The 26101-nt window shown below is 44.7% G+C and overlaps 1 protein-coding gene across 7 annotated transcripts in view; it reads right to left on the bottom strand.

Annotated features, from left to right (window-relative positions):
- Positions 1 to 26101, bottom strand: part of LOC134357782 (protein PALS2-like) — a 207159-nt gene that overhangs the window by 41785 nt on the left and 139273 nt on the right. For all 7 annotated transcript variants that reach the window (XM_063069426.1, XM_063069429.1, XM_063069425.1 and 4 more), the window contains one exon: positions 21022 to 21174. In XM_063069426.1, the coding sequence (XP_062925496.1) occupies positions 21022 to 21174 (153 nt within the window). The remainder of the gene's footprint in view (positions 1 to 21021; positions 21175 to 26101) is intronic.

Genomic DNA, 26101 nt, shown 5'->3' with positions numbered 1-26101 from the left:
ATCCGGATCGGGAGCAGCATCTCCAACACCATCACACTGAGCAAGGGGGCTCCTCAGGGCTGTGTGCTCAGTCCACTGCTGTTCACTCTGCTGACCCACGACTGTGCTGCAACACACAGCTCGAATCACATTATCAAGTTCGCCGATGACACGACCCTGGTGGGTCTCATCAGCAAGAATGATGAGTCAGCATACAGAGAGGAGGTGCAGCGGCTAACAGACTGGTGCAGAGCCAACAACCTGTCTCTGAATGTGAACAAAACAGAAGAGATGGTTGTTGACTTCAGAAGAGCACGGAGCGACCACTCTCCGCTGAACATTGACAGTTCCTCCGTTGAGATCATTAAGAGCACCAAATTTCTTGGTGTTCACCTGGCAGAGAATCTTACCTGGTCCCTCAACACCTGCTCCATAGCAAAGAAAGCCCAGCAGCATCACTACTTTCTGCAAAGGCTGAGAAAAGTCCATCCCCAACCCCCCATCCACCTTCTACAGAGGATGTATCAAGAGCATTCTGAGCAGCTGCATCACTGCCTGGGTTCGGGAATTGCACCGTCTCAGATCGCAAGACCCTGCAGTGGATAGTGAGGTCAGCTGAGAAGATCATTGGGGTCTCTCTTCCCGCCATCACAGACATTTACATCACACGCTGCATCCGCAAAACAAACAGTATTGTAAAGGACCCCACGCAACCCTCACACAAACTCTTCTCCCTCCTGCCATCTGGCAAAAGGTACCGAAGCATTCAGGCTCTCACGACCAAACTGTGCAACAGTTTCTTCCCCCAAGCCATCGGACTTCTCAATACCCAGAGTCTAGACTGACATCTACATCATGGAACCATAGAACATTACAGCACTGAATCAGACCTTTTGGCCCTTCTTGGCTGTGCCGAACCATTTTTCTGCCTAGTCCCACTGACCTGCACCTGGACCATATCCCTCCATACACCTCTCATCCATGTACCTAACCAAGTTTTTCTGAAATGTTAAAAGTGAGCCCACATTTACCACTTCATCTGGCAGCTCATTCCACACTCCCACCACTCTCTGTGTGAAGAAGCTCCCCCTAATGTTCCCTTTAAACTTCTCCCCCTTCACCCTTAACCCATGTCCTCTGGTTTTTTTATCTCCCCTAGCCTCAGTGGAAAAAGCCTGCTTGCATTTACTCTATCTATACCCATCATAATTGTATATACCTCTATCAAATCTCCCCTCATTCTTCTACACTCCAGGGAATAAAGTTCTAACCTATTCAACCTTTCTCTGTAACTCAGTTTCTCAAGTCCCGGCAACATCCTTGTAAACCTTCTCTGCAGTCTTTCAACCTTATTAATATCCTTCCTGTAATTTGGTGACCAAAACTGTACACAATACTCCAAATTCGGCCTCACCAATGCCTTATACAACCTCATCATAACATTCCAACTCTTATACACAATACTTTGATTTATAAAGGCCAATGTACCAAAAGCTCTCTTTACGACCCTATCTACCTGTGACGCCATTTTTAGGGAATTTTGTATCTGTATTCCCAGATCCCTCTGTTCTACTGCACTCCTCAGTGCCTTACCATTAACCCTGTATGTTCTACCTTGGTTTGTCCTTCCAACGTGCAATACCTCACACTTGTCTGTATTAAACTCCATCTGCCATTTTTCAGCCCATTTTTCCAGCTGGTCCAAGTCCCTCTGCAGGCTCTGAAAACCTTCCTCACTGTCTACTACACCTCCAATCTTTGTATCATCAGAAAATTTGCTGATCCAACTTACCACATTATCATCCAGATCATTGATAGAGATGACAAATAACAATGGACCCAGCACTGATCCCTGTGGCACACCACTAGTCACAGGCCTTCACTCAGAGAAGCAATCCTCCACTACTACTCTCTGGCTTCTTCCATTAAGCCAATGTCTAATCCAATTTACCACCTCTCCATGTATACCTAGCCACTGAATTTTCCTAACTAACCTCCCATGCGGGACTTTGTCAAAGGCCTTACTGAAGTCCATGTAGACAATATCCACTGCCTTCCCTTCATCCACTTTCCTGGTAACCTCCTCGAAAAACTCCAGTAGATTGGTCAAACATGACCTACCATGCACAAAGCCATGTTGACTCTCCCTAATAAGTCCCTGTCTATCCAAATGCTTGTAGATTCTGTCTCTTAGTACTACCTCCAATAACTTACCTACTACCGCCATTAAACTTACCGGCCTATAATTTCCTGGATTACTTTTCGATCCTTTTTTAAACAACGGAACAACATGAGTCTCTCTCCAATCCTCCGGCACCTCACCTGTAGACAGCGACATTTTAAATATTTCTGCCAGGGCCCCTGCAATTTCAACACTAGTCTCCTTCGAGGTCCAAGGGAACACCCTGTCAGGTCTCGGGGATTTATCCACTTTAATTTTCCTCAAGACAGCAAGCACCTCCTCCTTTTCAATCTGTACAGTTTCCATGATCTCACTACTTGTTTCTCTTAATTTCATAGACTTCATGCCAGTTTCCTTAGTAAATACAGACGCAAAAAACCTATTTAAGATCTCCCCCATTTCCTTTGGTTCCACACATAGCCAACCACTCTGATCTTCAAGCGGGCCAATTTTATCCCTTACAATCCTTTTGCTCTTAATATACCCGTAAAAGCTCTTTGGATTATCTTTCACTTTGACTGCCAAGGCAACCTCAAGTCTTCTTTTAGCCCTCCTGATTTCTCTCTTAAGTATTTTCTTGTACTTCTTATACTCCTCAAGCACCTTATTTACTCCATTTCCCATACATGTCATACAACTCCCTTTTCTTCTTTATCAGAGTTGCAATATCCCTTGAGAACCAAGGTTCCTTATTCCTATTCACTTTGCCTTTAATCCTGACAGGAACATACAAACTCTGCACTCTCAAAATTTCTCCTTTGAAGGCTTCCCACCTACCGATCACATCTTTGCCAGAGAACAACCTGCCCCAATCCACGCTTTTTAGATTCTTTCTCATTTCTTCAAAATTGTCTTCTTCCAGTTCAGAACCTCAACCCTAGGACCAGATCTATCCTTGTCCATGATCAAGTTGAAACTAATGGTGTTATGATCACTGGAACCAAAGTGCTCTCCTACATAGACTTCTGTCACTTGTCCTAACTCGTTTCCTAACAGGAGATCCAATATTGCATCCCCTCTAGTTGGTCCCTCTATATATTGATTTAGAAAACTTTCCTGAACACATTTTACAAACTCTAAACCATCTAGACCCCTATCAGTATGGGAGTCCCAATCAATATATGGAAAATTAAAATCCCCTACCACCACAACTTTATGTTTCCTGCAGTTGCCTGCTATCTCTCTGCAGATTTGCTCTTCTAATTCTCGTTAACTATTGGGTGGTCTGTAATACAATACCACTAATGTGGCCATACCTTTCCTATTTCTCAGCTCCACCCATAAGGACTCAGTAGACAAGCCCTCTAATCTGTCCTGCCTCAGCACTGCTGTAATATTTTCCCTAACAAGCAATGCTACTCCCCCACTTTTCATTCCTCTGCCTCGATCACATCTGAAACATCGGAACCCTGGAATATTAAGCTGCCAGTCCTGTCCCTCCTGTAGCCAAGTTTCACTAATTGCTATAACGTCATAATTCCACGTGTCAATCCACGCCCTCAACTCATCCGCCTTCCCCGCAATACTCCTAGCATTGAAATATATACACCTCAGAAGATTTTTACCACCACTCACAACCTTTCTATTAGCGGATTTGCTTGAACTTTCATCATCATTTATTTTCACCCCAGCCACACTGTCAGCTCTGGCACTCTGGTTCCCATCCCCCTGCAAATCTAGTTTAAAGCCTCCCCAGTAGCACTAACAAACCTCCCTGAAAGGATATTGGTCCCCCTGTAGTTCAAGTGTAACCTGTCTCTCTTGTACAGGTCCCACCTGCCCCAGAAGAGGTCACAATGATCCTGAAAATCTGAAACCCTGCCCCCTACACCAGTTCCTCAGCCACTTATTCATCCTCCAGAGCATTGTATTCCTACCCTCACTGGCATGTAGCACAGGTAGCAATCCTGAGATTACCACCCTTGAGGTCCTGCTTTTCAACTTCCTACTAAGCTCTCTATACTCACTCTCCAGGACCTCCTCACTCTTCCTTGCTATGTCATTGGTACCGATGTGCACCACGACATCTGGCTGATCACCCTCCCACTTCAGAATGTCATGCAAGCGATCAGAGACATCCTTGACCCTGGCACACGGGAGGCAACAAACCATCCTGGATTCTCTGTCACGACCACAGAACCTCCAATCTGCACCTCTAACTATCGAGTCCCCTATCACTACCGCTCTCCTCTTTTTCCACCATCCCTTCTGCACTGCAGAGCCAGACTCAGTGCCAGAGATCCAGCTACTGCAGCTTGTCCCGGGTAAGTCATCCCCCCCAACAGTATCCAATGCGGTATACTTGTTGTTGAGGAGAATGGCCACAAGGGAACCCTGCTCTGCCTGCCCTTTCCTCTTCCCTCGCCTGACAGTGACCCAATTTCCTGTGCTCTGCTCCTTTGGCGTTACTACCTCCCTGTAGCTATTATCTATAATCTCCTCATTCTCCCCAATGATCCGCAGGTCATCCAGCTCCTGCTCCAGTTCCCTAACGCGGTTTGTTAGGAGCTGCAGCTGGATGCACTTCTTGCAGGTGTCGTTGTCAGGGACACCAGAGCGCTCCCTGACTTCCCACATCCTGCAAGAGGAGCATTCCAACATCCTGCCTGGCATTCTCTCTACTTTAAATAATCTAAACAAAAAACTTACCGGAACCTACCCTGGCCTCTGCCTGTTCTCGCCGAAGCCTGTTGAGCCAAAGCCGTCCCACTCTGACTCAGTCCACTCCAATGATGGCCGCTACAACGATGGCCGCTGTATATGCTGGTCTGCTTTTAAACCTTGGCGCGCTACGTCACGCGCCTGCGCAGTGCAGACTCTTCTCCCCGAGCAGTGTTTAAAAAAAAATGACTTTTTCTACCCGATGTCTTCACTCCCTTCTTCTCAGCTGCTTGCTTCGACTGAAACAAGAACCGTTGAAAATTTCTTTTTTAAACCTTGGCACGCTACGTCACGCGCCTGCGCAGTGCAGACCCTTCTCCCTGAGCAGTGTTTTAAAAAAAAACGACTTTTTCTACCCGATGTCTTCACTCTCTTCTAATAGATTGGTTAAACATGATCTACCACGCACAAAGCCATATTGACTCTCCCTAATAAGTCCCTATCTATCCAAATACTTGTAGATCCTATCTCTTAGTACTCCTTCCAATAATTTACCTACTACCGACGTCAAACTTAGCGGCCTATAATTTCCCAGATTACTTTTAGAGTCTTTTTTAAATTATGGAACAACATGAGCTATCCTCCAACCCTCCGACACCTCACCCATAGATACCGATATTTAAATATATCTGCCAGGGCCCCTGCAATTTCAACACTAGTCTCCTTCAAGGTCTGAGGGAATACCCTGTCAGGTTCTGGGGATTTATCTACTCTGATTTGCCTCAAGATAGTAAGCACCTCCTCCTCCTCAATCTGTATAGGTTCCATGACCTCACTACTTGTTTGTCTTATTTCCATTGACTCCATGCCAGTTTCTGTAGTAAACACAGAGGCAAAAAACCCATTTAAGATTTCCCCCATTTCTTTTGGTTCCATACATAGCCGACCACTCTGATCTTCAAGAGGACCAATTTTATCCTTTTGCTCTTAATATACCTGTAGAAGCTCTTTGGATTATCCTTCACCTTAATTGCCAAAGCAACCTCGTTTCTTCTTTTAGCCCTACTGATTTCTTTCTTATGAGTTTTTTTTTGCATTTTTTATACTCCTCAAGCACCTTATTTGCTCCCTGTTTCCTATACATGTCATACATCTCTCTCTTCTTCTTTATCAGAGTTGCAATATCCCTTGAGAACCAAGGTTCCTTATTCTTATTCACTTTGCCTTTAATCCTGACAGGAACATACAAACTCTGCACTCTCAAAATTTCTCCTTTGAAGGCCTCCCACTTACCAATCACATCCTTGCCGGAGAACAACCTGTCCCAATCCACGCTTTTTAGATCCTTTCTCATTTCTTCAAATTTGCCCTTTTTCCAGTTTGGAACCTCAACCCGAGGACCCGATCTATCTTTATCCATGATCAACCTTGAAACTAATGGTGTTATGATCACTGGAACCAAAGTGTTCCCCTACACACACTTCCATCATCTGTCCTAACCGTTTCCTAACAGGAGATCTAATATTGCATCCTCTCTAGTTGGTACCTCTAAATATTGATTTAGAAAACTTTCCTGAGCACATTTTACAAACTCTAACCTGTCTAGACCTTAAACAGTATGGGAATCCCAATCAATATATGGTAAAGTAAAATCCCCTACTATCACAACTTTTTGTTTCCTGCAGTTGTTCTGCTATCTCTCTGCAGATTTGCTCCTCCAATTCTCGCTGACTATTGGGTGGTCTATAATACAACCCCATTAATGTGGTCATACCTTTCCTGTTTCTCAGCTCCACTCATATGGCCTTGGTAGACAAGCCCTCTAATCTGTCCTGCCTGAGCACTGCTGTAACACTTCCCCTGACTAGCAATGCCACCCCGCCCCCCACCCTTCATTCCTCTGCCTCTATCACGTCTGAAACATCTGAACCCTGGAACATTAAGCTGCTAGTCCTGCCCCTCCTGCAGCCAAGTTTCATTAATGGCTATAATGTTGTAATTTCATGTGTCAATCCATGCCCTCAGCTCGTCAGCCTTCCCCATAATACTCCCTGCATTGAAATAGACATACCTCAGAAGATTATTACCACCACAATATTTGTGACTTTGCATGAACTTTTACCGTCATTTATTTTCACCCCCACTCCACTATCTGCTCTGGCACTCTGGTTCCCACCCCCCTGCAAATTTAGTTTAAATCCTCCCCAAAAGCACTAACAAACCTCCCTGCAAGGATATTGGTCCCCCTGTAGTTCAGGTGTAACCCGTCTCTCTTGCACAGGCCCACCTGCCCCAGAAGAGGACCCAATGATCCGGAAATCTGAAACCCTGCCCCCTACACCAGTTCCTCAGCCAAGTGTTCATCCGCCAAAGCATCCTATTCTTACCCTCACTGGCACGTGGCACAGGTAGCAATTCTGAGATTACCACCCTGCTTTTTAACTTCCTACCAAGCTCTCCATACTCAGTCTTTAGGACCTCCTCACTCTTTCTTCCTACATCATTGGTACCGATGTGTACCATGACATCTGGCTGATCACCCTCCCACTTCAGAATGTCATGCAAGCGATCAGAAACATTCCTGACCCTGGCACCCAGGAGGCAACAAACCATCCGGGAGTCTCTGTCACGACCACAGAACCTTCTTTCTGTAGCTCTAACTATTGAGTCCCCTATCACTACTGCTCTCCTCTTCTTCCACCCTCCCTTCTGCACTGCAGAACCAGACTCAGTGCCAGAGATCCGGCTTGCTGCAGCTTGTCCCAGGTAAGTCATCCACCCCACCAGTATCCAAATCTGTATACTTGTTGTTGAGGGGAATGGCGACAGGGTAACCCTGCTCTGCCTGCCCTTTCCCCTTCCCTCGCCTGACGGTAACCCAATTACCCGCACTCTGCTCCTTTGGCGTAACTAGCTCCCTGAAGCTACTATCTATAAACTCCCCATCCTCCCGAATGATCCAGAGGTCATCCAGCTCCTGCTCCAGTTCCCTAACATCATTTATTTTATTGTAATCTGTCCTCTACTGTGCCTATTGTCTTGTTTATTAATTATTGTACTGCCCTGCACTGTTTTGTGCACTTTATGTAGTCCTGTGCAGGTCTGTAGTCTAGTGTAGTTTTTATGTTGTTTTACGTAGTCTAGTGTAGCCTTGTGCTGTCTCACATAGTCTAGTGTAGTTTTGTGTTGTTTCATGTAGTACCATGGTCCTGGAGGAACGTTGTTTCGTTTTTACTGTGTACAGTACCAGCAGCTTATGGTCAAAATGACAATAAACTTGACTTGACTTAACCTTACATTTATGTTACATCCATCTTCTACTTGTAAACCTACTGGCTCATCCTCAGCTGTATCATACTGGTACCTATCTCCCTGCCATAGTAGTTTAATCCACTCCCAACAGCTCTAGATTAGATGAGATTAGATTATGAGGATACTCAGTCTTCGTTTATTGTCATTTAGAAATTCATGCATTAAAAAATGATACACTGTTCCTCCAGTATGATATCACAAGAAACACAGGACAAACCAAGACTAAAACTGACAAAACCACATAATCATAACATATAGTTACAACAGTGCAAAACAATACCGTAATTTGGGCACGGTAAAAAAAGTCTCAAAGTCCTGATAGCCCCATCATCTCACACAGACGGTAGAAGGGAGAAACTCTCCTTGCCATGAACCTCCAAGCGCTGCAAACTTGCCGATGCAGCACCATTAGAAGCACCCGACCGCAGCGGACACTGAGTCCGTCCGAAAACTTCGAGCCTCCGACCAGCCCTCTGACACCAAGCACCGAGCACCATCCTTTGCCAAGTGCTTTGACCCCACCCCGGCCGCCGAGCAAGAAGCAAAGCCAGGGACTCGGGGCCTTCCCCTCTGGAGATTCTGGATCACACAGTAGCAGCGGGAGCAAAGCAGGCGTTTCAGAAGTTTCACCAGATGTTCCTCCGTGCTCTCACGTCTGTCTCCATCAAATCAGGATTGTGCACGGCACACTACTTGACAGATAACAGACATCACCACTGGAGTGGCCGCTGCAAGCTGTGTTGTGCCGCCTTCTTCTCTTCTCTTCAATAGTCAACCTGTCCGCAAGAATATTGGTCTCCCTCAGATTCAAATGCAACCCGTCCCTTTTGTACAGGTCCCACCTGCCCCAGAAGAGGTTCCAATTATGCAGAAACTGAATCCCTGCCCCCTGCTCTAATTCTGCAGCTACGCATTTATCTCCCACCTCATTCTATTCCTATCCTCATTGTCGTGTGGCACAGGCAGCAATTCCAAGATTACGACCCCTGAGGTCCTACTTCTCAGTTTCCTTCCTAATTCCCTGTATTAAGACTTCCTCCCTTTTTCTAAAATACACCTGAAACTCGGCAATCTCATCCAATCTTACCAACCAGACATTATTGGGAGTGCATAAATTAGCTACCAGGGTGTCCATTCAGTTTCCCCAACTCGCGACATGGAACAGATGATAAGCAATTTAACAGTTGGTAAGTAAAGTACTCTCAACTTTCTCTACAGATCTACGGAAAACAGGTCGTTCAACAATAGAGCTCTGGCTGGAATCAAGTGGTGAAATAGAACCAATCAGTGAACTTGCCGACCCCAAGAACTCGTTGACGTGTTCGATGCAACCTTGACTTTATATAATGCAGTCAAGAACCTCCTTTGGGGACTATAAGACCTTACACGATTAGGCAATCACGCTAACTGCAATAGTGTAAAGGTAACTTGCCAAACTCCAGCTCTATGCCAACATTCAGATTCCAATCTGAATCCTTGTCAATGTAATTTTTGCTGTTATGATCGTCCCCATCTTTGCTTTGCCATTCCTTTGTGAGCTGCGACCATCACTCCATCTGTGTCAACTTGTTGCCGACATCAACATCCAATAGGCATTCCCGGTCGTGTTACTTTTTTATTTTAATTTAGCCCCATTAATGATGGATAAATACATACGGCATGATCTCTATGAGTCAGAAGACGATGAAGATTTGAATTCTAAGCCCACTAAGGAACAGAAACTACTGAAAGTATGTCAATACAATGTTAGATACCTGGAGTGTGGTTTTACTCCGTTCCAGTCAGATCAGCAACACCCTTTGTGTCTTATTTGTAATACTGTACTGTCTAATGAAGCCATGAAACTATCAAGATTGCAGGAACACTTCCATAAAAGACACACTGAAAAGGCTACTTATGGTATTACCATAAAGCCATAAGACATGAGAGCAGTATTAGGCCATTTGGCCCATCAAATCTGCTCCACCATTCAATCATGGCTAATCCTTTTACCTCTCCTCAGCCCCACTCCCCAGCTTTCTCCCCATAACCTTTGATTCTGTATCAAATCAAGAACCTATCATGCTCTGTTTTAAATACATCCAATGACCTGACCTCCACAGCTGCCAGTGGTAACAAATTCCATAATTTCACCACCGTCTGGCTAAAGAAGTTTCTTCGCATCTATTTTAAATGATACACCTATCCTGAAGCTGTGCCCTCTTGTCCTAGACTCCCCCACCATGGGAAACATCCTTTCTACATTTACTCTAAGCCTTTCAACATTTGAAAAGTTTCAATGTGATCACCCCACAGCCTTCTAAATTCCAGTGAATACACACCCAGAGCTATCAAATGTTCCTCGTATGATAAACATTTCATTCCTGGAATCATCCTTGTGAACCTCCTCTGAATCCTCTCCAATGGCAGCACATCTTTTCTTAGATGAGGAGCCCAAAATTGTTCACAATACTCAAGGTGAGGCCTCACCAGTGCCTTATAAAACCTTAGCATCACGTCCCTGCTCTTGTATTCTAGACCTCTTGAAAAAGAATTTGAAAAGTTATACACTCAAGTCATCTGCTAAGAAAGCTAAATGATCTTGATAGTGGTCTCATTGCTTTTTATAACATTTCCAAAATGACAGCAAAGTGTGGAAAATCTCATACAATTGGTGGAAGATTAATAATACCTGCAGTATCAGAAGTGCTCACCACTGTTCTCCAAAGGGATACCAGCATTTTAAAATCAAATCCTCTGAGTAATAGCTCTGTAGCTCATCGTATTGACAAAATTCTACGTGGAGATATTGCATACCTAGACATTCTGTGTGACAAAATGCACATTAGGAAACTACAGGGTGCAAATTTCAATTTAATCCAGGCAAAAAGTGGACTGTCCATTTTTAATCTGAAAATTCAAATATATAAGCAAAATATTGGGAGAAGAATGCTCTCACAGTTTCCCTGCATGGAAAGTACGGCACTCTCTTTCACAGATGGTGATTGGCAAGAGTACTGCTTACATCTGGAGTCACTGAAGAAGGGTTTTCAGAATCGATTCAAGGATTTGAACGATCTGGAAATTCCGGACTGGGTAATTAAACGATTTCTTTGTAAGGTGGAAGAGAACTTGCAAGAAGTTATCAAAATTCAGAATGAAGAAGAAGCAAAAATGCTTTTCAAAAACATTGGCTTTTGTGGTATGTGACTACACTGTCATATGAAATTTCCTGATCTTTGGAGAAGAGCCAAACTGGGCTTCATTGCATTTCCATCCTCCTACCTTGTTGAAAGAGGCTTCAGTGCAATGAACCACATACTCACAAACAACAGAAACTGCTTAGACATTGTTACATGTGGGGACTTAAAGGCATTTGCTGTCACAATTTGAACCAGATATTTCAACACTTGCTAAAAACCATCAAGCTCAAGGAGCACATCAAAGGAGATATCAAAGCTGTTGTACTGCACACAGGTACTGTGTAAGCTAGGTTTAAAGACAAATAAAAATTTACAGTAGAATCATTTTTCTTATGTTAGCATATGGTAGACATGTTTTTACACTATGGAGGTGCCAGAAAGTATATTGTGCCCAAGAGGGGCGTTGGCAAGTATGAAGGTGCTTTGGGGACGTTGGGCTAAAAACAGTTGGGAAACACTGTGTTAGACTTTGATTTATCATGCTCAGATTTCATCCAAACTTTTCCAAAGAGAAAATGTAAGAATTAATTTTATGAGAATTGGAACAGATACAAAGACCTCAAAACAAAGATGAAATCTCTATTCTTTGACTCATGTGCTCCTGACAGGTTTCTGATATTTGTCCTGTCTTCTAAATGATGGTGTTAATGTCAGAAATATATCCCATTACAAAGGCATTTATCAAAAGCTGCAAGCTCAGAACCAACCTAGATCAAATGAAACAATCTCAATTACCTGGTAAACCTGATTTTCATCGGAAAAGACAAAGGATTATGCCTACTAGGGCACAGTGCTAGGGGCTGTAAAACCTTCAACATCATTGTAATTCATCTGGCAGAGATTCAGAAATGTTTACAGCACACACTGCAATGACAATTCAAAATGTGGAGCTAAGTTGTCATTTATTAAATGCACTTCCCAAAAAAAGAAGAGAACATTTGGTACAGCTACCACAGGGAAGTAATTTCAATCATCTGCAACTCCCAAAATTATGTACCATATGAAAATATACAAACTGGGTAATTGAATATCTTGCAAATCATCAACAGAATAAAAATTTAGCAGGTGTATTGAGTTTGCTCAGAAGCCTTAAAGCATGAATTACTTGATGCAAATTAAAAACTAAGCTGCGACTTACAAAGCAGTTTTGTTTAAAGCTTTCCTGCCACTGCAGGGGTCACAGAAGAGGATCATGAAGATTACATTGATAAAAGCTCCAAGACAGATGTCTCATTAATTAGTGAATGAAAAGCAGAAATCTGACAAGAAAACAGAAAATTCTGGAAGGACTCAGCAGCTAAAGAGTTGTGATAAAAGGTCACAGGCTGAAATGTTAACTCCATTTCTCTCTCCACAGATGCTGTCAGCCCTGCACATATCCAGCATTTCACATTTCCATTTCAGAGGCTGGATATCTTGCAGCAACTGACCCAAAGACACAAGCGAGGAATGTAATCTCAGCTTGCCTGGATCAATGCAGCTTCAACATCACCAAGAAGCTCAACAGCTCCAGGACAAAACATATCTTTTGACTGATTCTATCCAACCATTCATTCCCAGTGCAAATAACTTACTGTCGACAATATGCATTAGAGTTACCTCCCTATGGTACTCTGACAGGCATCCCAAAACCAAGGAAGAGAAAGGACGTGGATATACATAGTCTGAACCGTATTGGATTGACAGTAAGAACTGGCATCTGCAGCTGATGGATCTGACAGTGCAATGATTGGGCTTCCCCAACTGATTGAGCACATAACTCCCTCTCTTTTTGAACAGACTTTCAAGTAAGCACGTTTTCATCTCGGTGAGCCCAGTTCGTAGCTCCCACAGTATATGTGTTCAGCGTGTACCATTACTAAAATAGCTCAATAAAAATGCTTACTCCATTGCACTTCTTGCTCCGCACATACATAACATGGACATCTACACCTGCGTGTCCCTCTGCAAGTCCCACACTATGCTGACATGGAAGTGGATTACTTTGCCTTCGAAAACTCTCAGAATTCCCAACAAAACAGCAATCTGTTGCTGTTATTTGTGTTGTTCTGCTGAACATTGTGGGCATGCTGTGTTGCCACCATACGACACTTGCAGGCTGCCCCAGGTTGTGTTGTTATTGCAAATGCAGTTCACTGCATGTTTTGATGCACATTTGATAAATAATTGAATGGTTCTGAAAGGACTGGAGCAGTTCACCACTACTTTATCAAGCTCAGTTTAGCACATGCACTCAATGTTGTCTTTGCCAGTGATACCCAGTTTCAAAACGATGTTTTTTCCAAAAAAACAATTATTTCAATCACCAACAATTACAGATTGACAATTGTTTAGACAGAAGTATCTAACCAAATCCTGCTTCTCCCCAACCATTCCTGATTGGAGTCAATTTGAAACTAAATAATTCAAATACATTTTTTCATTCAATTTTGCAAGCTCCAAACTGAAAGAACTCGACACAGAAAACAAAATGGGAAAGGCTATTCCCACACAAAACTGATGTGAATAAACAGAGCTTAAAGGAGTTTCCTTTAAATATTAGATGTTCCAAAAATAAAATTTCTAAAATTACACAAGATCTTAACAGCAAATTTAAAGATATAAATTAGCATTATTTATCACATGTACATCAAAACATACAGTAAAATGCATCATGTGCCTCAAATCAAATCAATGAGGATTGTTCTAGGCAGCCTACAAATGTCACCAAGGTTCTGATGGTCCTAATCCTAATCATCGTTGCCGTGGCTACACCTTGAGGTCAAGGATGATGTTCTTCGTTCCGTTGATCTATTTATGGGCTCTCAAGTCACTTATGGGTCCAATCTTGGTTTTGAAAGTTCTTCCACATTCAGGACAGGTAGTTCCAGATGGCAATCGGGCTTTGGTTGCTGATGCCTCTCTTTCCATTTTCTTCACTTTTTTTCTAATTCTGCACATCTATCGTTTCCGCCTACACCACTGCCACCAGCAGCCCATTCCACGCACTCACCACTCTCTGCATAAAAAACTTACTCCTGACATCTCTTCTGTACCTACTTCCAAGCACCTTAAAACTATGCCCTCTCGTGCTAGCCATTTCAGCCCTGGGAAAAAGCCTCTGACTACCCACACAATCAATGCCTCTCAATCTTGTACACCTCTATCAGGTCACCTCTCATCCTTCGTCACTCCAAGGAGAAAAGGCCAAGTTCACTCGATCTATTCTCATAAGGCATGCTCCCCAATCCAGGCAAAATCCTTGTAACCTCCTCTGCACCCTTTCTATGGTTTCCAAATCCTTCCTGTAGTGAGGCAACCAGAATTGAGTACAGTACTCCAAGTGGGGTCTGACCAGGGTCCTACATAGCTGCAAAATTACCTCTCGGCTCTTAAACTCAATCCCACGAATGAAGGAGAATACACCGAATGCCTTCTTAACCACAGAGTCAACGTGCGTAGCAGCCTTGAGTGTCCTGTGGATGTGGACCCCAAGATCCCTCTGATCCTCCACACTGTCAAGAGTCTTACCATTAATACTATATTCTGCCATCATATTTGACCTACCAAAATGAACCATCTCACACTTATCTGGGTTGAACTCCATCTGCCACTTCTCAGCTCAGTTTTGCATCCTATCAATGTTCCGCTGTAACCTCTGACAGCTCTCCACACTATCCACAACTCCTCCAACCTTTGTGTCAACAGCAAGTTTACCAACCTACCCCTTTACTTCCTTATCCAGGTCATTTATAAAAATCACACAGAGTAGAGGTCCCAGAACAGATCCCTGAGGCATACCACTGGTCACCGGCCTCCATGTAGAATATGACCAGTCTACAACCACTCTTTGCCTTCTGTGGATAAGCCAGTTCTGGATCCACAAAGCAATATCCACCTGGATCCCATGCCTCCTTACTTTCTCAATAAGCATGGGGTACCGTATCAAATGCCTTGCTAAAATTAATATACACTACATCTACAGCTCTACCTTCATCAACGTGTTCAGTCACATCCTCAAAAAATTCAACCAGGCTTGTAAGGCACAACTTGCCCTTCACAAAGCCATACTGACTATTCCTAATCATATTATGCCTGTCCAAATGTTCATAAATCCTACCTTTCAGGATCTTCTCCATCAGCTTACCAACCACTGAAGTAAGACTCAGTGGTCTATAATTTCCTGGACTATCCCTACTCCCTTTCTTGAATAAGGGAACAACATCCGCAACACTCCAATCCTCTAGAACCTCTTCGTCCTCATTGATGATGCAAAGATCATCGCCAGAGGCTCAACAATCTCCTCCCTCACTTCCCATAGTAGCCTGGGATACATCCCGTCCGTTCCCAGCGACTTATCCAACTTGATGCTTTCTAAAAGCTCCAGCATATCCTCTGCCTTAATACCTACATTCTCTAGCTTTTCAGTCCACTGCAAGTCATCCCTACAATCGCCAAGATCCTTTTCCGTAGTGAATACTGAAGCAAAGTATTCATTAAGTACCTCTGCCATCTCCTCCGATTCCATACACACTTTTCCACTGTCACACTGGATTGGTCCTATTCTCTCACGTCTTATTCTCTTGCTCTTCACATACTTGCAGATTGCGTTGGAGTTTTCCTTAATCCTGTCCGCCAAGGCCTTCTCGTGGCCCCTTCTGGCTCTCCTAATTACATTCTTAAGCTCCTTCCTGCTTGCCTTATAATCTTCTAGATCTCTATCATTACCTAGTTTTTTGAACTTTTCGTATGCTCTTCTTTTCTTCTTGACTAGATTTGCAACAGCCTTTGTACACCACGGTTCCTGTACTCTACCATCTTTTCCCTGTTTCATTGGAACATTTCTACACAGAACCCCACGCAAATATCCCCTGAACATTTGCCACATTTCTTCCGTATGTTTCCCTGAGAACACTGTTTCCAATTTATGCTTCCAAGTTCCTGCCTGATAGCCTCATATTTCCCCTTACTCCAATTAAACGTTTCCCTAACTTGTCTGTTCTTATCCCTCTCCAATAAGGGAGATAGAATTGTGATCACTATCTCCAAAATGCTCTTCCACTGAGAGTCCTGACACCTGACCAGGTTCATTTCCCAATACCAGATCAAGTACAGCCTCTCCTCTTGTAGGCTTATCTACATATTGTGTCAAGAAACCTTCTTGAATACACCTAACAAACTCCATGTCATCTAAACCCCTTGCTCTAGGGAGATGCCAATCGATATTTGGGAAATTAAAATTTCCCACCACAACAACCCTATTATTATTACTCCTTTCCAGAATCTGTCTCCCTATCTGCTCCTCGATGTCCCTGTTACTATTGGGTGATCTATAAAAACACCCTGCAAAGTTATTGACCCCTAACTATTCCAAACTTCCACCCATAGAGACTCCGTAGACAACCCCTCCATGACTTCCTCCTTTTCTGCAGCTGTGACACTATCTCTGATCAACAGTGCCACACCCCCACCTCTTTTGCCTCACTCCCTGTCCTTTCTGAAACATCTAAAGCTGGCACTGGAAATAGCCATTCCTGCTCCTGCACCATCCAAGTCTCTGTAGTGGCCACAATAGCATAGCTCCAAGTGCTGATCCATGTTCTCAGCTCATCCGCTTTATTCATAATACTCCTCGCATTAAAATAGACACATCTCAAACCATCAGTCTGAGTGCGTCCCTTCTCTATCACCTGCCTATCCTCCCTTTCGCACTGTCTCCAAGCTTTCTCTATTCCTTTCCTCCGTCACTTCAGTTTGGTTCCCACTCTCCTGCAATTCTAGTTTAAACTCTCCCCAATAGCCTTTGCAGAACTCTCCACCAGGATATTGGTCCCCCTCAGATTCAATTGCAACCCGTCCTTTTTGTACAGGTCACACCTGCCCCAGAAGAGGTCCCAATGATCCAGAAATCTGAATCCCTGCCCCCTGCTCTAATCCCTCAGCCACGCATTTATCATTCTATTCCTATACTCACTGTCACGTGGCACAGGCAGTAATCCTGAGATTACTACCTTTGAGGTCCTGCTTCTCCAACTTCTTTCCTAACTCCCTATAGTCTGCTTTCAGGACCTCCTCCCTTTTCCTACCTATGTCTTTGGTACCAATACGTACCACAACTTCTGGCTGTTCTCCTTCCCACTTCAAGATATCGGGGACACGATCAGAAACATCCCGGACCCTGGCACCTGGAAGGCAAATTACCATATGCATTTCTTTCCTGCGTCCACAGAATTGCCTGTCTGACCCCCTAACTATAGAGTCCCCTATCACTGCTGCCACCCTCTTCATCTCCCTAACCCCCTGAGCCACAGGGCCAGACTCTGTGCCAGAGGTGTTGAATATACACAATAATAACAGGTGGAAATTTGGCATAGTAGTAATTACCACTGGATCAGTAACCCAAAGACCCAATTATAAGCTGGAGACATAAGCTCGAATCCCACCATAAATTCAATAAAAATATCTGATGACCATGAAACCATGTCAATTGTTATAAAAACCCATTTGGTTCACTAATGCCCTTTAAGGGAAGAATCCTGCCATCCTTACCTGGTCTGGCCTATACGTGATTCCAGACCTACAGCAATGTGGTTGGTTCTAAAGTGCCCTCTGAAATGGCCTAGCATGCCATTCAGTTGGATCCGCTAATAAGAAAATAATAGGAAATAAAGCCGGATAGATAACCCAGAGTCGACCTAGGCACTGGAAACGACAACAGCAAAACCAGCCCTGTTGACACTGCAAAGTCCTCCTTACTAACATCTGGGGACGTGCCAAAGTTGGGAGAGCTGTCCCACAGACGAGTCAAGTAACAGCCTGACATAGTAGCACTAACTGAATCATACCTTACAGTTAATATTCCAGACTCCGGTATCACCCTGGCAACTCTCAACATTGACTTTGAACCCCAGGAAGTCTCATGGCACCAGGTTAAACATGGGCAAGGAAACCTCCTGCTGATTACCACGTACCGTCCTCCCTCAGCTGATCAATCAGTGCTTCTCCATGTTGAGCAGCACTTGGAGGAGGCACTGAGGGCGGGAAGGCACAGAACGTACTCTGGGTGGGGGACTTCAATGCCCATCACAAAGAGTGGCTCAATGGTACCACCACAGACCAACCTGGTCAAGTCCTACTGGACAGAGCTACTAGACTGGGACAACCGCAGGTGGTGAGGGAACCAACAAGAGAGAAAAACACACTTGACCTCATTCTCACCAACCTGCCTGCCGTGGAAGCATCTGTCCATGACAGCATTGATAGAAGTGACCACTGCATTTTTTGTGGAGACTAAAATCTCCTTATTGAAGAAACCCTCCACCGCGCTAGAAGGGATAGGCTTTGAACAGATTTAGTAGCCCAAGACTGGGCATCCATGAGGCGCTACGGGGCAACAGCAGCAGCAGAATTGTGCTCCACCACAATCTGTAACCTCACTCACTTTAATATTACCACCAGGCCAGGAGATCAACGAAGAGTGCAGGAGGGCATGCTGAGGACAACACCAGGCATACCTCAATATGAGACGTCACTCTGGTGAAGCCACTACACAGGACTACTTGCATGCCAAACACCATAAGCAATAGACAGAGCTAAATGGTCCCACAACCAACGGATCAGATCCAAGCTCTGTAGTTCAGCCACATCCAGCTGTGAATGGTGGTGAACAATCAAACAACTCACTAGAGGAGGCAGCTCCACAAATATTCCCCATCCTCAATGATAGAAGAGCCCAGCACACCTGTGCAAAAGATAAGGATGAGGCATTTGCAACAATCTTCAGTCAAAAGTGCCGAGTAGCTGATCCAGCTTGGTCTCCTCCAGAAGTCCCCAGTATCCCAGATTCAGTATGTAGCCAATCCAATTCACTCTACATGATATCAATAAACGGCTGAAAACACTGGATACTGCAAAGGTTATGGGCCCAGACAAAATCCCGGCACTAGTCCTGAAGACTTGTGCTCCGGAACTTGCAGCACCACTAGCCAAGCTGTTCCAGTACAGCTACAACACCGGCATCTACCCGGCAATGTGGAAAATTGCCCAGCTATGTCCTGTACACAAAAAACAGGACAAGTCCAATCCAACCAGCTACTGCCCCTACAGCCTACTCTCAATCATCAGCAAAGTAATGGAAGGGGTTATCAACAGTGCTATCACGCAGCACCTACTCGGCAATAACCTGATTACAGATGCCCAGTTTGGGTTCCGTCAAGGCCACTCAGCTCCAGACCTCATCACCTCCTTGGTCCAAACATGGACCAAAGAGCTAAATACCAGAGGTGAGGTGAGAGTGGTAGCTCTCAACATTAAGGAAGTAGTTGACCGAGTATGGCATCAAGGTGCCCTAGCTAAAACGGAGTCAATGGGTATTGGGGGGGAAACACTCTGCTGGTTGGAATCATACCTGACACAAAGGAAGATGGTTGTGGTGGTTGGAGGTCAATCATCTCATCCTCAGGACATTACTGCAGGAGTTCCTCAGGGAAGTGTCCTCGGACCAACCATCTTCAACTGCTTCAACAATAACCTTCCTTCCACCATAAGAAGTGGGGATGTTCGCAGATGAGTGCACAATGTTCTGCACTGTTGGTGACAACTCAGACAGTGAAGCAGTTCATACCCAAAGGCAGCAGGACCTGAACAATATCCAGGCTTGGGCTGACAAGTGGCAAGTAACATTCGCGCCATGCAAGTGCCAGGCAATGACCATCCAACAAGAGAGGATCTAACCATTATCCCTTAACATTCAGTGGCATCACCATCATTGAATCCCCTATTATCAACATCCTGGGGTTACCATTGACAGGAAGCTGAACTGGTCTAGCCGTATAAGCACTGTGGCTACCAGAGCAGGTCAAAGGCTAGGAATCCTGCGGTTTGAAACTCACCTCCTGAATCCCCAGAGCTTGTCCACCATCTGCAAGGCTCAGGTTATGGGTGTAATGGAATACTCACCACTCGCCTGGATGAGTGCAGCCCCATCAACACTCAAGCAGCTTGATACCATCCAGTACCAGGCAGCTCACTTGATTGGCACCCATTCCACCCTCCACCACTGAAGAACAGTTGCAGCAATGTGTACTACCTACAAGATGCACTGCAACAACACACCGAAGTTCCTAAGGCAGACCCTTCCAGACCCATGATCATTACCATCAGAAGGACGAGGAAAGCAGATACCTAGAAACACTACTACTTGGAAATCCTCCTCAAGTCACTCACCATCCTGACTTGGAAACATAATGCTGTTCCCTCATTGTCGCTGGGTTAAAATCATGGAATTCCCTCCCCAATGGCACCGTGAATGTATCTACACCTCAGGGACTGTGGTGGTTCAAGAAGGCAGCTCATCACCACCTTCTCACGGGCAACGAGGGATGGGCAATAAGTGCTGGCTTAGCTGGCGACACCCACATCTCATAAATGAATAAAAAAATAAATAATGTGTAATAACAACATACAAAATAATAAAGCAGAGACTATTGTATTATGATGCATGCTCTTCTGTAACACACAGAGATTAAATAATTTACTTTAATTAAATTAGACATTAAAGCAATTTCTTTTCCAAATATTTAGTACATTTAGCAGCATCACAATATTATATACACTTTCAAGACATACACTGGAAGCAGCTTGTAAGCTTTCCTTCAGTCCTTTAGAAACAAGTCTTTCACCTAATGATTTGTCAAAATCATTAGTACACTGTATTATTGGTCTTTCATACACTTTATGTTCATAGAGAAAACCAAGAAAGAAAAACTACTCAATTGCGACCCGCACCTGAAAGTGTGGCGCCTTGAGAATTGTAGCCAACTCTGCCGCATACTCATTCTGATGGACGACACAGCTGATCTCCTCAAGAATTTGCTTCACAAGGTCCACATTATTCTCTCTCACAGCTTCTAGCTTGGTGTCTTCAAGTCGTTCATGAGCCTGTAACAAACAAGGTAGTATACATATCACCCTAACACGTCCCCATCTCTACAGCTGCAGCCTGTGGGCCGAAGTACAAATAGTTAATTACTTAAAAGGCAATGAATAATACACATCAGAATGCAGAAAAGTGTAGTAGGGAGAGTGAAATAACCTGGGAAAGGGACTGGGGTCTGATGGGAAAGTGAGGAGAATAAAATTAAGTTAGGATAAAGGTTTAAAAAAAAGGGTGCTCATGAGACTAAATTCTTTTCCGCTTCTATTCATCTTTGGAAATAACCAGTCCAGGAACTGAAAAACCCAATTTGCTTGGGATCAACGTATATTGGGAGACCGCTTCACCAAGCACAATGTATATTGGGAGTCCGCCAAATCAGGTGGAATCTCCCAGTGGCCACCCATTTTAATTCAACTTCCCATTCCCATTCTGATATGTCCATCCATGACCTCCTCCACTGTTGTGATAAGGACACACTTAGGCTGGAGGAACAACACCTTATATTCCATTTGGGTAGCCTCCAACCTGATGGCATGAACATCAATTTCTCAAACTTCCAGTAATGCCTGCCCCCCCTTCACCATTTCCTATCCCCTCTTCCCTCTCTCATGTTATCTCCTTGCCCGCCCATCACCTCCCTCTGGTGCTAACCCCCGCCTTCTTTCCTAACCCCACCTCCCTTCTTTCTTCTCTTTCACCAATCAACTTCCAAGCTCTTTGTTTCATCCCTCCCCCTCCTGGTTTCACATATTGCCTATAAAAGTTGCTGGTGAATGCAGCAGGCCAGGAAGCATCTCTAGGAAGAGGTGCAGTCGATGTTTCAGGACGAGACCCTTCGTCAGGACTAACTTAAGGAAGAGTGAGTAAGGGATTTGAAAGCTGGAGGGGGAGGGGGAGATCCAAAATGATAGAAGACAGGAGGGGGAGGGATGGAGCCAAGAGCTGGACAGGTGATAGGCAAAAGGGATACGAGAGGATCATGGGACAGGAGGTCCGGGAAGAAAGACAGGGGGGGGGCGGGGGACCCAGAGAATGGGCAAGGGGTATATTCAGAGGGAGAAAAAGGAGAGTGAGAGAAAGAATGTGTGTATAAAAATAAGTAACAGATGGGGTACGAGGGGGAGGTGGGGCATTAGCGGAAATTAGAGAAGTCGATGTTCATGCCATCAGGTTGGAGGCTACCCAGACGGAATATAAGGTGTTGTTCCTCCAACCTGAGTGTGGCTTCATCTTTACAGTAGAGGAGGCCGTGGATAGACATGTCAGAATGGGAATGGGATGTGGAATTAAAATGTGTGGCCACTGGGAGATGCTGCTTTCTCTGGCGGACAGAGTGTAGGTGTTCAGCAAAGCGGTCTCCCAGTCTGTGTCGGGTCTCGCCAATATATAAAAGGCCACATCGGGAGCACTGGACGCAGTATGTCACCCCAGCCGACTCACAGGTGAAGTGTTGCCTCACCTGGAAGGACTGTCTGGGGCCCTGAATGGTGGTAAGGGAGGAAGTGTAAGGGCATGTGTAGCACTTGTTCCGCTTTACACGGATAAGTGCCAGGAGGGAGATCAGTGGGGAGGGATGGGGGGGACGAATGGACAAGGGAGTTGCGTAGGGAGCGATCCCTGCGGAATGCAGAGGGGGAGGGAGGGAAAGATGTGCTTAGTGGTGGGATCCCGTTGGAGGTGGCGGAAGTTACAGAGAATAATATGTTGGACCCGGAGGCTGGTGGGGTGGTAGGTGAGGACCAGGGGAACCCTATTCCTAGTGGGGTGGCGGGAGGATGGAGTGAAAGCAGATGTACGTGAAATGGGGGAGATGCGTTTAAGAGCAGAGTTGATAGTGGAGGAAGGGAAGCCCCTTTCTTTAAAAAATGAAGACATCTCCCTCGTCCTAGAATGAAAAGCCTCATCCTGAGAGCAGATGCGGCGGAGACGGAGGAATTGCGAGAAGGGGATGGCGTTTTTGCAAACAGGGTGAGAAGAGGAATAGTCCAGATAGCTGTGAGAGTCAGTAGGCTTATAGTAGACATCAGTGGATAAGCTGTCTCCAGAGACAGAGACAGAAAGATCTAGAAAGAGGAGGGAGGTGTCGGAAATGGACCAGGTAAACTTCAGGGCAGGGTAAAAGTTGGAGGCAAAGTTAATGAAGTCAACGAGCTCTGCATGCGTGCAGGAAGCAGCGCCAATGCAGTCGTCGATGTAGCGAAGGAAAAGTGGGGGACAGATACCAGAATAGGCACGGAACATAGATTGTTCCACAAAGCCAACAAAAAGGCAGGCTTAGGAATTAGTCCTTACTCTTAATAATTTCTCCTTTGGCTCCTCCCACTTCCTCCAAACTACAGGTGTAGCTATGGGCACCCGTATGGGTCCGAGCTATGCCTGCCTCCGTGTCCAACATATTATTCTCCGTAACTTCCGCCACCTCCAACGGGATCCCACCACTAAGCACATCTTTCCCTCCCCCCCCCTGCATTCCGCAGGGATTGCTCCCTACGCAACTCCCTTGTCCATTCGTCCCCCCCATCCCTCCCCACTGATCTCCCTCCTGGCACTTATCCGTGTAAGCGGAACAAGTGCTACACATGCCCTTACACTTCCTCCCTTACCACCATTCAGGGCCCCAAACAGTCCTTCCAGGTGAGGCAACACTTCACCTGTGAGTCGGCTGGGGTGATATACTGCGTCCAGTGCTCCCGATGTGGCCTTTTATATATTGGCGAGACCCGACGCAGACTGGGAGACCGCTTTGCTGAACATCTACGCTCTGTCCGCCAGAGAAAGCAGGATCTCCCAGTGGCCACACATTTTAATTCCACATCCCATTCCCATTCTGACATGTCTATCCACGGCCTCCTCTACTGTAAAGATGAAGCCACACTCAGGTTGGAGGAACAACACCTTATATTCCGTCTGGGTAGCCTCCAACCTGATGGCATGAACATCGACTTCTCTAATTTCCGCTAATGCCCCACCTCCCCCTCGTACCCCATCTGTTACTTATTTTTATACACACATTCTTTCTCTCACTCTCCTTTTTCTCCCTCTGAATATACCCCTTGCCCATCCTCTGGGTCCCCTGCCCCCCCTCCCGTCTTTCTTCCCGGATCTCCTGTCCCATGATCCTCTCGTATCCCTTTTGCCTATCACCTGTCCAGCTCTTGGCTCCATCCCTCCCCCTCCTGTCTTCTCCTATCATTTTGGATCTCCCCCTCCTCCTCCAACTTTCAAATCCCTTACTCACTCTTCCTTCAGTTAGTCCTGACGAAGGGTCTCGTCCTGAAACATCGACTGCACCTCTTCCTAGAGATGCTGCCTGGCCTGCTGCGTTCACCAGCAACTTTTATGTGTGTTGCTTGAATTTCCAGCATCTGCAGAATTCCTGTTGTTCACATATTGCCTGTCGTTTCTCTCTCCCCTCCCCCCCCACCTTTCAAATCTACTCCTCAGCTTTTTTTCTCCACCCCTGCCGAAGAGTTTCGGCCCAAAACATCCACTATGTTTTTTTCCATAGATGCTGCCTGGCCTGCTGAGTTCCTCCAACATTTTGTGTGTGCTGCTCGGATTTGGGATTTATGCAGAAATTAATCTATTATAAACTGCTTCTCAACCATCTGATTATGACTGGTTTATAAGAACAACTGGAAATGGCTTTCTTATGGCTGGAGATACCCTGTAGCTGGCACTCATTGTGCACTAAGACTACTGCATTTACAGGGTTTCCAAATTCAACTGCAAGTAAATTAAAACCCCTCAACCACCAGACTCTTACTGTTCCCACAACCTTTGGACCCACTTTCAAGGACTCTTCATCTCATGTTCTCAATATTTGTTGCTTATTTACTTATTACCATTTCTTTCTTTTTGTATTTGCAGAATTTGTTGTCTTTTTCATATTGGATTGTCCATCCTGCTGGAGGTGGTCTTTTATTGATTCTATTGTGTTTCTTGTAGATACTGTAAATACCCACAAGAAAATGAAACTCAGGGTTTTACATGGTGATATGCATATACATTGATAATAAATTTACTTAGAACTTTGAAGTATTAGACTAATTTTAATAATATTTACTTGCGTTTTATTTAGAGATACAGCACAGAACAGGTCCTTCTGGACCAACGAGTCACATTGCCCAGGAACCTATCTATTTAACCCTAGTCTAATCACAGGACAATTTTCAATGACTAATTAACCTACAAAATGGTATGCTTTTGGATGGAGAGAGGAAAGCCACACAGTTACAGGGAGTATCATCACTAGCATATGTTGTAAAATTTGTTGTTTTGCAGCACCAGTACATTGCAATACATAATAATGAAAACAAAACCTATAAATCACAATAAAAACTATATATATATAAATTAAATTAAACAAGCAGTGCAAAAAGAGAGCAAAAGGGTGAGGGAATATTCATGGTTTCATTGTCTATTCAAAAAGCTGATGGCAGAGGGGAAGGAAGAAACTGCTCCTGAAATGCTGAATATGTGTCTTCAGGCCCCTGTACCTCCTCCTTGATAGTAGCAATGAGAAGAGGGTATGTCCTAGATGACGAGGGTCCTTAATGACAGATGTTGCCTTTTTAAGGTCTCCTGGATGCTGGGGAGGTTAGTGCCCATAATGGAACTGGCTGAGTTTACAACTTTTTGCAGCTTTTTCTGATCCTACGCAGTGGCCCCTCCATACCAGATAGTGATTCAACCAGTTACAATGCTCTCCATGGTATTTCCATAGAAATCTGCAAGTGTTTGGTAACATACCAAGTCTCCTCAAAGTCATAATGAAATATAGTTGCTGCCATGCCTTCTTTGTAGTTGCATCAATATGTTGGGCCCAGGATAGATCTTCAGGATGTTGACACTAAGGAATTTGAAACAGTTCACCTTTTTCACTGCTGATCCCTGGATGAGGATGGGTGTGTGTTCACTCAGGTCCAA

Source organism: Mobula hypostoma, chromosome 17 (genome assembly GCF_963921235.1).
Source record: "Mobula hypostoma chromosome 17, sMobHyp1.1, whole genome shotgun sequence".
NCBI lineage: Eukaryota > Metazoa > Chordata > Chondrichthyes > Myliobatiformes > Myliobatidae > Mobula > Mobula hypostoma.
The sequence above is the reverse complement of the archived record's forward strand: the minus strand, read 5'-3'. Positions and strand labels throughout refer to the sequence as shown.